Source organism: Pyrus communis, chromosome 15, assembly GCF_963583255.1.
Source record: "Pyrus communis chromosome 15, drPyrComm1.1, whole genome shotgun sequence".
Classification (NCBI taxonomy): domain Eukaryota; kingdom Viridiplantae; phylum Streptophyta; class Magnoliopsida; order Rosales; family Rosaceae; genus Pyrus; species Pyrus communis.
This window is the reverse complement of record NC_084817.1, coordinates 10,957,861-10,974,510: the sequence shown is the minus strand read 5'-3', so window position 1 is coordinate 10,974,510 and position 16,650 is coordinate 10,957,861. Positions and strand designations below refer to the sequence as shown.

The window sequence follows — 16,650 nt, the reverse complement described above, 5'->3', positions numbered from 1 at the left end:
TAAGGCACGGATCCGGTTTTAAAGAAGACAAAGGATAGGATTTTGTACAGATGAAATCATAAGAAATCTACCATACCTTGTAAAAAACAGTGTTTTTGACACTAAACAATTTAACGCACACTTGTAACGACAAGTACAATTTAATTACGATAATGGGAAAATTAATTTAAAGCTGCATAATTATGTCCACGTCACTTTGGCAATAAGGGCATAAATGTCAATGTACACACTCAGGGAGAAATTACATAGAAAATTAGGGACTGGTGGTCACAAACACTTAGTGATTAGGATTTACCTAAGTAAATTTTTTATAAAGTTTGATTTTACACAATTTGTTTTTTTTTTTTTTAACAAATGATATTATCTACACCAAAGGATGAGGGAGTGAGCTAAACTTCACAATGGGTTAGTAATAATGTGGTTCAAATTTGCCTTTGGCGAGAATTGAACATAAGATCTCTCACTTATAAGTGAAGAGGAATATCATTAGACCATAGTACTAAGTGACAGTTGTATTTTTAGAGGTCTAATATACTCCTCATTACTTATTTTGTGATCTACTATTAATTATATGAATATTATATAAATAACAGTCATGAAATATTTTTCAAACTATGCAAAGTGAAACGGAGAATTAATGATTTTGAAAAAAATATAGGAAAATGTATAAGAGCAAGTTCAGTGGAGATGTCAAAAAAACAAAATGTCAAATATAAGTTAGAATGCCAATGTAGTTAAGATAAATTTCCTTTTGCTTCAATCCATATATTTTTTTTCTTATTTAATTAATATTTGTAAAACTCACTTGTAAAATAAATAATCAAGCCTAATTCTTCATTATTTATGAGTGGTAACCCACATGGATTCCGATATAGACATTTAGGTATACCAATTTATTACAGTACACTTATGTATTTACATATGTTTCTTATGTTTCACTATTTATTTATTTTTGAATGTTTTTTTATTTAGGTACATTTATAAAGTTATAATTGGAGGAATTTAAATAAAGTTAACAAATGAAAATGTGTACTTTAATAAATTTAATTATTTAATGAAAAATATTGAATATTATACACATTAAAGTACAATTATAATAAATACGTAATCTAGCTCCATGTTTTAATATGAAAATGTGTATATTAATAAATTTAATTATTTAATATGTTTCTTATGAATATGTGGTAAATGAATATGAATATGAATATGAAATAAAGTACACATCAAAAGATTATAATACGTAATCTAACATCATGTTTAGATTAAATTTTTAGTATTTTTAAATGTTTAAAGTTCAAAACCTCCTATATATATGTTGCAGTCATATTTAGAATAAAAATGTGATTATGTAAATCCTAGTTCATTTGGGAATATCTTTGAATATTCCATTTAGTAGTTAATATCCTATTAGAGTTGTAATCCTAAAAGGGTAAGGATTTAACATATTCTACTACTATAAATAAAGGCACAATGGGTGATATAACACACAATTCACAATTAAATCTCTCTCTTTTCTCTCTTATTGCCCTCGGCCTCCCTCTCTCTATTCCCTTAGAATAGTTCAATCAAATAGGCCTACAATATATATATATATATATATATATATATATATGTGTGTGTGTGTGTGTGTGTGTGTGTGTGTGTGTATCCTTCAAATCTTTTGATTTTGGACATGCTTTCTTTTTAAATAGCAATATAATTACACGAATAGGTGATAAAATAACCAGTATCGAACTCATCATTCACGAGATTTGAGCCTAAGATTTCTCACTTATAAATGCAGAGGAATACCACTAGATCGTAGTACTAAATGATTTTTTTTTAATGAATTTGATAGGTAGGAGAGTAGGCTAACATTCACAATAAGCTAGCCATAATAATTTTATTCAAATTCATTTTGACGAGAATTAAACTCAAGATATCTCAATCAAAAGTAAGAAAAATGACACTAACCTGCAATATTAAGTGACAACATTAAATGCCACTTAGTATTATGGTATGGTAGTTTTCATCTTCACTTGCAAGTGAAAAGTTTTAAGTTCGATTATCGCTAAAGGCCAAATGTGAACCACATTATTGCTAGCCCATTGTTAGGGTAACCTGTGACATCCCGTCCCGGGATTTTTATAACGCACGTGTGAAATTACCTTATTGCCCCTAGTTCGTTTTTGTCACGTTGTGGGTTGTTTTGTGTGGTGTGGCATGTGTTGGACCACACACACACACACTCAGACACACAATCACTCTCCTTTTTCCTCTGTCTCTCCTGTGTGTGTGTCTCTCTCTCCCTTCCCGTTATCACCATACGTACGGACAAACACCCAAAACCACCCAAACCATCACGGATCGAGGGAACCAACTACACCATTCAACTCGTGAGGTCGAGGCGAGCACAGCCATACCATTTTCAGGTGAGAAACCCTTGGTTTTCACGTCGATTCAACAATGGCCGATTTGAGTACTATTCATGCAAAGTTTATACATTGAGTTTTTGGCATTTCTGAGCTCGTAGGTGTCTTAGTGAGGTCCTAAGGAGCGTCGGAGTAGCTCGTTGGACGAAATTGGACGTCGGGAAGGCCTGGTTCGAAGTTGGCCGAGTTTTAAGTTTTGAGACAGGTATGATCGCGTGGTTTTTAGCTTTTAAAAGTTGTGTAACGTGATTCTACTAGTTTAGGGCTTTCTTTTGGTCCAAGAATCTAGAAAATGGTTGAGAAACGAAGGAGATTAGTGAATTTGAAGTTTTCCCAGTTTTCCGGCGACCAGAGTCCGGCGAGGGTAGACCGGAGAAGAAACCGGAATATTCCGTTAAGTTTAACGGAATATTCCTAACGGCAATAACGGTATCCGGTTAGATTTAACAGAATATTCCGGAATTTTGACGGAATATTTCTGACGGCGTCAACTGACGCCGTCAGTGTGCATGGCACGTGGCCGCGCGTGGGGGCGCCTAGGTCCGTGCCTATTTTGGCGCGTGGGGGCGCGTGAAGGGTCCAAAAATTATTTTAAAAATATGGTTGTGATCCTGAGGTTGTGTAGAGCACGTTGGTATATTCATTTGTCCATTTTGAGCAATGTATGAGAAGTTATTACGAGAAGTTGGTTATGTGCTTTAAAGTTAACGTTTTTATAGTTGTTTCGCATCTAGGTGACACGTACCCCGAGGACGAGCGTGCACACGCGAGGCAGGGGGGCTACGACCCTTCTACATACCAGTGAGTGGGCTTTTGTTTTCCGTATATACCTATATACATTTATATTCCCAGAAATTGATTTAAAAAGGGTTATTTGCCTTATGCCATGCATGTTATTATTATCGTTTATGCATCATTGCACGCATTAGTAGTGGCATACATATATATGCATATTGGGTGCTGTGGACGCACAGGTAAGTGCCAGGTAAGTGGTATTCATATTTACTTTCAGCAGTAGTTTGAGAGACTTAGAGAGCTCATAACCTGCACCCCCGGTGTTAGTGCTCCCGCCCAGAGTAGGGCACAGTCCTTCACGTGATGTTCACCTCCCGCACCACACACTCAGCTTGGATCCAAGTTAGGTGCATAGGCCTGTCGTACAGACCACATTAGGTGGTTCCGACTCGTAGGTGACTCGCGATTATTCGCACAGCCTTCACGTGATCGTAGCACTAGAGCGTATATATATGTTACACCCAGGCCTGTCGTACAGACCACCTAGAGTGGTTCCGACTCGTGGGCAGGTTCAGTTATAGAGTTGAGATTTGAGCTCTAGATGCAGCCGTACAGGTCACGTTAGGTGACTCCGGCTGCCAGATGTTATGATGTTGATATGATTTATACCTGGGCACTTACATTCATTATGAGGTTTCGACATGGCATATCTTGAGCACGATTGGCATACCCTTGTGCATGTTTGGCATGTTTATACATACATTTATATGTTTATTTTCTGGGAAGTATACAGGTTTTACGGCGAGGGGTTAGAATGTATTTTGCCAAATGGTTTTCAAAGAGCTTTGTTTTTGCCCACTCACGCTTTTGTTTTGCGCCCCTCCAGGTTCTAGTTGCTTAGCCGTTGCGGTGGTTTCCCCTGAGGGCTTTCCGGCGGTTCTGACAGACACTCCCCATTGTAGGGTCGCCTTCGGACGTACTACTGTTGTCTTTTTCGTTTGGGTTGCTATAGACCTGCTCTGAAATTGTATCTCACTTACTAGCACTTGTTTTAGTACCTTGTATGCTAGTTTTTAATTACTCATACTTTTATATTACTACTTTATTAGCTTCCGCACGTGCACATGGCTACGTCACCTTTGTGTGACGGCCAGCACGCTCCGATCTCGGTCGGGGTGTGTCATAACCCCACCCCTCCTCCTTAGTGTAGATAAATAATATCAATTGTTAAAAAAATGACAACATTAAATGATTTTTAGAATGCATTTATTATTATTATTTGATACAATATATTTACATTAAAGTGAGGGAGAATACGTTAGTATTGAATTCGTCATTTATGATATTCGAATTTGATAGATCTCACTTACAAGTGAAAATTTATATGACAAAACCATAGTTTGGATTACGTTAATTTTAAGTGTAATTAAAACATTCAACAATCGAAACGTGCTGTTGAAAAGTTGTTTGATATTCTTTTACAAAACTGCTTCTCTTTTTATTTTATTTGTTTTGGAAAAGAGATCCTCTCTTTTTGGATCAAGTGATCCGGACTCTTAAAAATTTGATTCAATGGCTAAAAACAGGGACCCCTGTAAAAGTTATAATAACTTTAGCCGTTTGATCAAATTTCAAGGGTCCGGCTCACTTGATCCGGTGGCTTTGGTGGAAAAGATCCGGAAAGAATCTCTTTCCTTTGTTTTGGACATTTGGTTTTTATTAGATATTTTTCTAATCGAATATTAAATCATTTGTTTAAACAATCGATAATATTTACACTAACAGGGTGGGGGAATTGACTAACTCTCACAATGGGCTAACAATAATGTAGTTCAAATTCATCTTTGACGAGAATCGAACCAAAGACCTCTCACTTACAAGTGAAGAAGATTATCACTAGATCATAGTACTAAGTGACGAATATTAAATAATTACTTATGTCAAAGTAATCCATTTATAATATTTTGTTGGTCCCGTAACTTTTCTTTATTTTCTGTACCATGCTACTCTACCATATACCAAACTTGTTTGGCAATTTTTTAATGTCCAATAGCATTTACTATGAACTTTTTGAAAACTATAAGTGGTGGGTCGCCCAATTAGGTCTTTTTTCTTTTTAACTCATGGTGTCTTAAATTAAACCTTTAACCTTTTATTATTGGTGCAGTTTAGGTAGTAATAAAGTTTGCAACAAATAATAAAATTACAAATAAAACCTTTTTCTTACACCTTAATGAAAAATATCCTTTTTTTCATTGTGATTTATAGTAAGAATGGACCCAGGAGGTGGAGGGCTCACCAATGTTCCTGGTTACCGAGAAAATTAAGATAACGAGGATGAAGCTCAATAACTGGGCTCGTAGTAATGTAAGGGTGAGACCAAAAGCAATTAGAGAGGTGGAGGATATGCTTACGAGTTTGATGGGACAACCATTCACTAATGAGTCTATTGAGTAGAAAAAGGAGCTAATTGGGAAGTTGAACCGATTGCTTGAACAAGAGGAGCAATTTTGGAGACAATGATTGAAGGAAAATTGGATTAAACTTAGGGATCACAATACCAAGTATTTTCATCAGAAGGCTAATAGGAGGCAAAAACGGAACTGTTTATACGGGTTAATGGATGATAATGCTAGTTGGCGTGAGGACCGTAGGGGGATGGAGGAGGTTGTGGTGTCTTATTTCACAAAACTTTTTAGTTCAAATGGAGTGGAGAATTTTGATGATATTTTGTGTCATATCACGCCTAAGGTGACGGAGGAATGAATTTTTCCTTGACAAGGCCGTTCACAGATGAGGAGATCAAGTTTGCTGTCTTTCAGATGCATCCTACAAAGGCGCTGAGACTGGAGGGTATGTCATCGGGATTCTACCAGAAGCATTAGGGAGTGGTCAGCAAGGATGTTTGTAATGGGGTTTGGTCCATGCTCCTATCTAGCCATATTCTATAGAAAATCAATTATACCCATGTTACATTAATTCCCAAAGTCAAAGATGTTACGATGACACAACTTCGCCCTATTAGTTTGTGCAATGTGTTGTACAAAATAGTGGCAAAGGTTCTCATGAATAGGTTGGAGCTTATTCTCCCACAGGTTATTTTTCCTACCCAAAGTGCTTTCGTTCTGGGACGTTTAATCTCGGATAATTATTTGGTAGCTGCTAAAGTTGCTCATTATATGCATAACGGTCCTCGGGGTCCAATGGTCTTATGGCATTGAAATGGGACATTAGTAAGGCTTATGATTGTGTGGAATGGAAATTTCTAGAGGCCATGATGCAGAGACTGGGATTTTCTGAAAGGTGGATACATATGGTCATGTGGTGTGTTTCAACGGTGACTTATTCATTTAAATTGAATGGTGGATACATATGGTCATGTGGTCATGTGGTCACGTGTATCCAGAAAGAGGAATACGCCAAAGGGATCATCTCTCCCCTTTTTTATTTGCTATGCATGCAGAGGGCCTCTCACCCCTATTGACAAAGACTAAGTTTGAAGGAGAGTTACAGGGGATCAAAGTTTATCGAGCTGCTCCTAGTATCCACCACTTGTTTTTTACCGATGATAGTTTTCTTTTTGCCCGAGGTACCATTAATGAGTGTTAGAGTATTAAACAGGTGTTCGGGACGTATGAGTTGGCCTTTGGACAAGTGGTTAATTTTGAGAAAAGTTGCATTTCCTTATGTATCGTGTGTTCAAGGCTTGGTACCTTCCTACTACAGATTTCCTTGAAGCTTAGGTAACATCTAATAGTTCATATGTCTAGCGCAGTATTGCTGCCTCGAGACAGGTGCTTCAAAAAGGACTTCGGTAGCAAGTGGGTGATGGGAAGACGGTTCGCATATGGAAGGATAATTGGGTGCCAGGGGAGTCATGCCTTCGGATTTTAACCCCGCCACCCATACATTGGAATGATGAGGCCACGATGAAGGGATTGTTGTGGGTGGAACCTAAGCAGTGGAATGTGCGACTGCTGAATGAGATTTTCTCCCAGGAGGAAGTGGAATTAATTCGAGGGATCCCACTTAGCTTACATAATATTGCCGATAGAAGAGTTTGGCATTATGATCGACATGGGAAGTTTATGGTTCGGAGTGTTTATCATGTTGCTCAGGGGATAATTGCAGTTAGTGGGGAAAGGGATGTAGGCTCTCATTCCACTTTTATTAACAATGGGGAGAAGTTATGGAAGAAATTGTGGTCAGCTTGTGTCCCTGGGAAAGTAAAGATTTGTGTATGGCGCGCATGTTTGGATTCTTTGCCTACAAGATTAAATCTTTCTAAGCGGAGAGTGCCAATCAAGGATGGATGTGTAGTGTGTGGATGTTAGGTGGAATTCGTGGAGCATATCCTGCGGGATTGTCAGGCAGCTAAAGCGATGTGGTTTTGAGGCTTAGGCTGACGTGTGGATGCTGGGCACGGTGTGAATTTTATGAATTGGTTAGCCAATCTTCATATACAGGGTCATGGATCGGGATTTGATTTATGTTTAATGTTGATCTGGTCACTATGGCAACACCGGAATAAAGTCTTATGGAATGGTAGTCCTCTAAACCCTGTAGAGATTGTACTTTGAATTGAAGGTTGGTTACAAGAATTCCACATGTGCCATAATACAGATGCAAAAAAGGGAAGACGTGAGTTACGGAAGTGGAGAAAACCTGAGGAGGGATGGGTCAAGTGCAATTTCGATGGAGCATGGAATCAATGGTAGAACCAGGGTGGGTTTGGAGTGGTGATACATAACTAGTTAGGGGAGTTTCTCAATACTACAGCAGGTCCCATTGAAAGGACTATGTCTGCCTTACATGCGGAGTTTATGGTAGCTAGACAAACTGTACTGCTGGTCAAAAGGTTATACTCGGGCGAAGTGCAAGTTCAGTTTGAAGGTGATGCGGTTTTGGTATTGACAGCCATGAAGGACCAAGGAGATGACAACTCTATTTTTGGTCCCATTATAAATGACTTGCGGTGCCTTCTTATGGAGTGGTCAAGTTCGACGATAAGTCATGCCTAACGAGAAGGAAATTCGGTGGCGCATCGGTTTGCTTGATTAGGGATTACTAGTGACCAGGAGGTGGTATGGTTCGAGGAGCCTCCGGATCTGATTCATGATATTCTTTTTTAGGAAGGATTGTAAGTTTGATTGTTCATTTGAGGATAGGTTTATTGTTATGCGGAACACTCTTTTCCTTCGATCGGGTTGAAATCCCCAGAAAGGTTTTTATCGATGCCCATTATGCACATTAACCTCAGTTTGTATGAATTTTGATTTGCTTAATGAATATCGTACCTTTGTTTCAGAAAAAGTACACAATTATTTTTATATAAATCATACTGGGGTAGAGAGAACGAACGTAAGACATGAGCTAAAGTTTTTTTTTTTTTTTAATCTTTTTTTTTTATAAAGACATAAGCTCAAGTTGGGAATGGGTGAGAGGATTCGAAAGTATTACATGTTATAAACATTGTATTAAAAGTGTGATTGTGTAAATCCGAGATTAGATTTGATATTAGTTATTATTCTCTATTAGGACTTGTATTCTTTAGAGGAGAAGGATTCTTCCCTCCTTTATTACTATAAATAAAGGCATTCGTAAGAGGAATAATACATCTTCTACACAACCGACATCTCTCACTCTATTCTCTCTTTGATGCCGTGCCTCCCTCTCTCCCTTGTAATAAGCCACAACATTAAATTAATTTAGAGGAGGGGAAGTTGGCATGGTTTGAAACTCAACACCCTATCTATTAGAGTATTGGACACATACTTTTGCAAAGTAATTTTATGTTTGCTGAAAGGATAGCTATAGATAAATACAAAATGATATATGTTAAGAATAATAGCAATGATAGAACAAATTTTTTTAATACAACGATATATTTACACTAAGAGGATGTGATGATAAATTGGTTGGGAATTTGCTATTTTCAAAATTCGAACGTAAGACCTCTTACTTACAAGTAAAAGAAAAACCATTAAACCGTATTATTAAGTGGATTTTTTTTTTAAAACAAACGATATTATCTACATTAAAAAAGTGGGAGAGTAGGCTAAGCCTTACAATGAACTAGTAATAATGTGGTTCAAATTCAATCTAAAAGAATATTATTAGACCGTAGTACTAAATGAGTTACAAACTTAAAAACACATCCACATTATGAACAAGAAATATTGACTTTATTATTATAATAACAAGGAGGCTTTTATTTGGGAAAAAGAGACAAGATGCTCAAATTAACAAATCGTAAAGTGTGTAGCATTTTTTTTTTTTTTTTTCGTTTTGTATTTATCATAAGATGCATAACTACAAACAAATAAAACATGTTATGTTAGATTTTATATGACAATATCTTATGTTAGTTTATGTATACGTGCCACTAATAGATGCGGAAAATCCCATTAGCAGTTGCACTATATATTATGTTATCTTTAGATTAATGCAACACCTAATAATAATATATGTACGTTTCAAAGTTTCATATCACCAACTCTCCACCCTCCCAGTACCACGATAAAAGTACAAATTAAATCCAAATCCCCAAAAATAGTGACTACATCGAATGCATAACTGTACAATAAATAAATAAACATTTTCATATGTATTTTACCATAATGATGGAGAATAATACGTCTATAAACCCTTATGCAATAATTAACAAGTCAACTCAATAACACTTCCGTTTGTAGAAAAAAAATTGTACATGGATCAAATTAAAAAATTCTATGTAAGTACAAATAAGTAGATAACAAACAAAAATATAGGATATTTTATTTTTCCCACTTAACAAATCAAGAAATTCGCTACTTAATATTACGATCCACTAATATTTCTCGTCTTAATATAAATACTCTCGTCTGATACAAATAAAAATCAGGAAATTCAATCTTTTTGAAAGGCCAAATACCACTTGAACCCCTGGATTCCTTCCCCATCCAACTCCACACCATATAAACCTCAGTATAGCCATGAACCCCATCCCATCAAACTGCCACACCAAATGCACCCAAACTAAAATCCAGCTCTCACTCCCTTCTTTTATCACTTTGAATCTGACTTCTTCTTCCTCTTCCTCCTCCTCCTTACCACTCCCCCACCACCCTTCTCTCCCCTTCTTCCCCACCACCACCGGCGCCACCGCAACTTCCCCCACCACCGCCGAAAACCCACCGAAAAAATGGGCAAGGGTGGCTCCCTGAGCGAGAGCGTGATGAAAAAGATCCTCCTCTCCTACACCTATGTCGCCATCTGGATCTTCCTCTCCTTCAGCGTCATCGTCTACAACAAATACATCCTCGACAGGAAGATGTACAACTGGCCCTTCCCCATCTCCCTCACCATGATCCACATGTCCTTCTGCGCCTCCCTCGCCTTTCTCCTCGTCCGCGTCTTCCGCCTCGTCGAGCCCGTCACCATGTCCCGCGACCTCTACCTCTCCTCCGTTGTCCCCATCGGCGCCCTCTACTCCCTCTCCCTCTGGCTTTCCAACTCCGCCTACATTTACCTCTCCGTCTCCTTCATCCAGATGCTCAAGGCCCTCATGCCCGTCGCTGTCTACTCCATCGGCGTCTCCTTCAAAAAAGAGTCCTTCAAGACCGACACCATGGTGAACATGATCTCCATCTCCATCGGCGTCGCCATCGCCGCCTACGGCGAGGCCCGATTCGACACCTGGGGCGTCATCCTCCAGCTCGGCGCCGTCGCATTCGAGGCCACCCGCCTTGTCTTGATCCAGATCCTCCTCACATCCAAAGGCATTACCCTTAACCCCATCACATCTCTCTACTATGTCGCGCCTTGCTGCTTGGCTTTCCTCTTCGTCCCCTGGATCTTCGTCGAGTACCCGGTTCTGCGTGATTCGTCGAGCTTCCATTTCGATTTCTTGATTTTTGGGACCAATTCTATCTGCGCATTTGCTCTGAATCTCGCCGTGTTCTTGCTCGTCGGAAAGACCTCGGCGCTGACGATGAATGTGGCCGGAGTGGTTAAAGACTGGCTCCTGATTGCCTTTTCGTGGTCGGTGATCAAGGACACCGTGACCCCGATCAATCTGTTCGGCTACGGCCTGGCGTTTTTGGGCGTTGCCTACTACAACCACTCCAAATTGCAGGCTCTGAAGGCCAAGGAGGCGCAGAAGAAGACGGCGCAGCACGACGAGGAGGCCAGCAGGCTCATGGAGGAGAGGGAAGGGGAAGGAATTGGGAAGCGGAACGAATCCCATAATTGATTCTTTCCAAGTGCTCGGATTTGATCCAGATACGCATCTGATTTGAGCTAGATTACGGTAATAAAAACAAAATGGGAATGTTGGTGGTGGAAGAGCTTAAAATGGGTTCGATTCGGAGGCAGACGAAATTCGGTTTCCTTCTGCTTCTTGAAGATGAAGAAAGAATTCGGGTTTTCGGTACGTTGTTCTAGATTTCGGGTTTCTTCTGATTAGCAATATTTAGTAATGTTTAAGGGGTTTGAGATTCTGCAACTGTTGCTTCTACTGCCAAATCATGTATGCTAGTAGACTAAGAATCTCAGATGCCTTGTTTTTTTTATTTAGCTTTAATGCCTATTTTTTTCATATTCATTATCTTTTCAGCCTCAATGGGTTGTTGTGGATGAATACCACATCGTAATGTTGATCACATTTTGGTTTCTTGGATGTTGGGATACAGAGTATAGTATACACCGGGGTTTTTGGCCGTTGGATCCTTTATCGCACATCCAACCGTACTTTTATTCGATGCATACCATACAGCAGAGAAAAGAGTTTGTCAGTGCACTTTGAAAATGTCACATTTATCTTGTCACACTAGTTATGGCAATTGGGGTCCTGTGGGTATATGAGTTACTAAGTTAGGTAAGAGCTAGAAAATGTGTCCCAAGCTGCCATCCTCAGTTTGCGCAGTAATTAAACTAAGTCATCTTAAACCTTATTAGTACTTAAAAGCCTGACCGGTTTTATGCTCTCAGTGCAATCCGATCCACCAACCCTAGATTGAAATAGACCAGGACAGCGTAGATTCGGGTTATCTTCTTACCAGGCGGGTTTGCTTGTTCTTTGTGTTCTACCTTGCTTGAACACCTGAAGCTTGAATCTTTTCTGTGGAGTCTGAAGAACTTCGTATCAGGGTGTCGTTCAAAAACACCTTGTCGAAATGGTGACTTGAAATCGTCTAAGCGATTATTTTCTGTTGATAGAAACATTGAATGGCAGAAATCACCGAATTTTTGTTTGTAGTTCGTTATGGTTGAAACATCTGTCTCAAAATGTTTGATCTCTATCTTTTAGCATCAGTGAAGTCCTAACTGCAATTAGTGAGGTTAAGTTTTGGATTTGGAAACTTTAGGTGTTTTGAGTACAGCGCTCTTACTTCCTCTTGTAGACATAGAAACTATTTCTGGTACATTGTCTTCTATTGTAGTCCAAAACATCCCACGTTTTTTTTGTACGAACAAGTAAAGTTGTTTCCTTGTGGGAAACTAACGCGTAAAAATGCTGTTGCTGAGGTAAAAATTATTTTTAAATAAACAGTGTTAGCACATATCCATATATCATCTTTTTCAACCAAAAGGGCTAAACATAGCTCCCTCAATAATTCATTTGTTTTAAGTTTATACTTTGAATTTATTGATTAATTTAGTTAAACTATTGTTTGATGTTTTTAAATCTAACCTATGAATTTGAATCAATTATTGCAATTGTAGAGATGGACAAAAAAAAGGGCTAAGAGAGGGCTACATTTGGCCAACCTGATGCCCCTTCAGCCAAATAATAGTTTGATGGTCTCTACATAATTATAATCTAGTCATCGGTTGGAAATGAGTTTTTAGACAAACCAGACTATTTTTTACTTTTGGACTTTTAGCCACTCCATTCGAGATGACCTATGTAAGATCCCACATTGGTCAGGGGAGTGATCTTTATATGTATATTCTCATCCCTACCTAGCACGAGGTTTTTTGGGAGCTCACTGACTTCGGGTTCCATCGGAACTTCGAAGTTAAGCGAGTTCGCGCGAGAGCAATTCCAGGATGGGTGATCTATTAGAAAGTTCTCGTGTGAGTTCTCAGAAACAAAACCGTGAAGGCGTGGTCGGGGCCCAAAGCAGACAATATCGTGCTACGGTAGAGTCGAACTTAGGATGTGGTGGGGGCCTGGGTCTGTGACAACCTAAGTGTGATAGTACTAAGAAATTAAAGATGGAAAACAAAAAGAGAAATTATAAGTAGATTTTTTCAAAACTCCTTATAAATTTTTTGCCACCTTATATTTTAACTTTAATTTATGTGTCAATATAATAAAATATTGTGTTACATTTCTTAAACCAAAAAAAATATAGTTTTAGAGACATTAAATATCTTATTATTTGTGTAAAAACATTTAGTGAGGACCCTGCCAGATTCTCTTTGTGAGGATCCTGGGGATCCTCAAATCACATATGTTCATCGTACATCGTACGGTTAGAAATCATTGTAACTTTTTTTTTTTAAAATTGAATATAAACAGTACCTGATGAAAATTGACCATACAATATACGATGAATGAATGTGATTGAAAAATCCCTAAAATCCACAAAAAAGATCTCTAAAATTCACAAAGAGAATTTGGTTAGGATCCTCACTCCGCGTCATTTGCTGTGAGACGTTGTCAACCAACAATATGTACATGCGGGGCTGTCTGTTTTGTCATCTACCAACTCTGCCAAGTGGGGACAAAGAAATTATAGTATGTATACTTTTACTGGTATTGGATGGTACAATGCTTATTTTTTTCCCTTGCACTTCACTGGCTGCAAAATCAACGTGAATAGGTGCATTGTTTGTGCTAATTTAGGGTTTGGAGATGACTTCTACCCATAAGCGATTTTGGTAAAAACGTCACATTTATCTTGTCACACTAGTTATGGCAATTGGGGTCCTGTGGGTATATGAGTTACTAAGTTAGGTAAGAGCTAGAAAATGTGTCCAAGCTGCCCATCCTCAGTTTGCGCAGTAATTAAACGCCTGACCGGTTCTACGTTCTCAGTGCAATCCGATCCACCAACCCTAGATCGAAATAGACTAGGACAGCGTAGATTTGGGTTATCTTCTTACCAGGCGGGTTTGCTTGTTCTTTGTGTTGTACCTTGCTTAAACACCTAAAGCTTGAATCTTTTTTGTGGAGTCTGAAGAACTTCGTATCAGGGTGTCATTCAAAAACATCTTGTCCAAATAGTGACTTGAAATCGTCGAAGCGATTATTTTTTGTTGATAGAAACATTGAATGGCAGAAACCATCGAATTTCTGTTTGTAGTTCGTTATGGTCGAAACATCTGTCGCAAAATGTTTGATCTCTATCTTTTAGCATCAGTGAAGTCCTAACTACAATTAGTGAGGTTGGTTTTGGATTTGGAAACTTTAGATGTTTTCAGTACAACATTCTTTACCTCCTCTTTTAGACATAGCAATTATTTCTGGTACATTGTCATCTATTGTAGTCCAAAACATCCCACCTTTTTTTGTACGAACAAGTAAAGTTGTTTCCTTGTGGTAAACTAACGCGTAAAAATGCTGTTGCTGAGGTAAAATAATTGGAGCCTCCTATTAAGTCTTAATCCATTAACAATTAGAGCCTCCTACTTCGATCCCAAAAATGGACGCGAACCCCTGAACTTCTGACACGACACGAGGTTGTGCAATGTTGTTATGGTTTAGCAGAAGGGGATAAGGACTCCACATCTTTTTTCCGGGGATTCTAGGAATATTCACATTCTAGTCGTTCATTGTACATCGTATGATCAGTTTTTGTCATGTACTATTTAGTTTAATTTCAAATTAAAAAAATTGTCAAATAATTTCTAACCTTACAATGTAAATGATTAAGATGTAAGAATCCATAGGATTCCCACAATTTGAATCCAAATCATAGCAGAAGAGTCCTTTTTGGCTTTTAAAGAGTTGATCCACTGCTTATTTATGGAATAGAGCAGTTTTTCGATATCAACATATAGTTAAACAAACTAGTAACCTTTGCAAGTCTTTTCAGATTTTCAAATGACATGTGTTATTTGTTTGCCAAAAAAAAAAAAAAAAAAAAAAAAGAAGGGATCCTTAAGGCTTTTAGCTAGAAATTAACAAAAATGCTATCATTTGTATCATGTCTCTAATAGAGATGAGATCTACATGCGTTAGCAATATTTACATCTATTAGAGAGATGGTACAAATAATGGTATAAGTAGATGATAAGGCCATCTCCAACCGAAATAGTTAAACATAGTTCCGTCCAGAATTATAGCCTACAAAAAATTATTTTTATATGAATAGTGTCATGACATGCTCATATATCATCTTCAACCGAAGGGGCTAAACATAGCCCCCTCAATAATTCGTTTGTTTTAAGTTTATACTTTAAATTTATTGATTAATTTAGTTAAACTACTGTTTGATGTTTTTAAATATAACCGTTGAATTTGAATCAATTATTGCAACTGTAGAGCTGGACAAAAAAAAAAAAGGGCTAAGAGGGGGCTGCATTTGGCCAACTTGATGCCCATTTGGCCAAATAATAATATGGCTGTCTCCATAGCATTATAGTCTAGCCATCGGTTGAAAATGAATTTTTGGACAAATCAAACCATTTTTTGACTTTTGGACCTTTAGCTACCTCTATTGGAGATGGCCCAAGTGTAACACTACTAAGAAATTAAAGATGGAAAACAAAAAGAGAAATTATAAGTAGATTTTGTTCAAAACAGGACTTTCAATGAATTTTTTACCACCTCATATTTTAACTTTAATTTTTATGTCAATGTTGTAAAATATTGTGCTACATTTCTCAAATAAAAAATATATAGTTTTAGAGACATTAAATATTCTGTTGTTTGTGTAAAAAAAATGATACACGTAATTTGGTGTGAGACGTTGTCAACTAACAATATGTACATAAGGGGCTGTCTGTTTTGTTACCTATCAACTTGGGGACAAAGACAAACTATAATATTTGGTACAATGCATTTTTTTTCCCTGGAGGCAAATTGTCTGCACTCCTGTTTGGGTGCCTTTTTCATTCCTTTCTATTTTGTGCGGTCATGGTTAAGCCATGTCAACATTTTATATTGATTTTTTTTATAGAGATAATAAGACAAAAAGCAATAGGAATATAAAATATTGACGTGGCTTAACCGTGACCGCACAAATAGGAGGGGATGGGAAGGGCACCCAAACAAAAGGGCAAACAATCTGCCTCCTTTTTCCCTTGCACTTCACTGGCTGCAAATTCAGCATGAATAGGCGCATTGTTTGTACTAATTTAGGGTTTGGAGATGACTTCTGCCCATAAACGATTTTGGTGAAAACGCTTTTATAAGAAACAAATTGAAATTTTTATTACAAATGCAGGTACTTTTCAATGAATATGTATGAATGTGTATTTCAACTCCAATTTTAACATGGTATCAAACTAAAATGAATACGTTAATCTCATACCCTAACAGTTTAAATATCATTTCCCGACTACAAAATAT

The 16,650-nt window shown here is 37.7% G+C and overlaps 1 protein-coding gene across 1 annotated transcript; it reads left to right on the top strand.

Annotated features, from left to right (window-relative positions):
• Positions 1-10,188: 10,188 nt before the first annotated feature.
• On the top strand, positions 10,189-11,841 carry LOC137717908 (probable sugar phosphate/phosphate translocator At5g25400). Its single transcript, XM_068457414.1, has one exon. The coding sequence runs from the start codon at positions 10,330-10,332 to the stop codon at positions 11,377-11,379; it is 1,050 nt and encodes a 349-aa protein (XP_068313515.1). The 5' UTR covers positions 10,189-10,329; the 3' UTR covers positions 11,380-11,841.
• Positions 11,842-16,650: the final 4,809 nt, after the last annotated feature.

Excerpts from the sequence above, each read along its gene's own strand:
- LOC137717908 (XM_068457414.1), top strand. The coding sequence starts at position 10,330 with ATGGGCAAGGGTGGCTCCCTGAGCGAGAGCGTGATGAAAAAGATCCTC.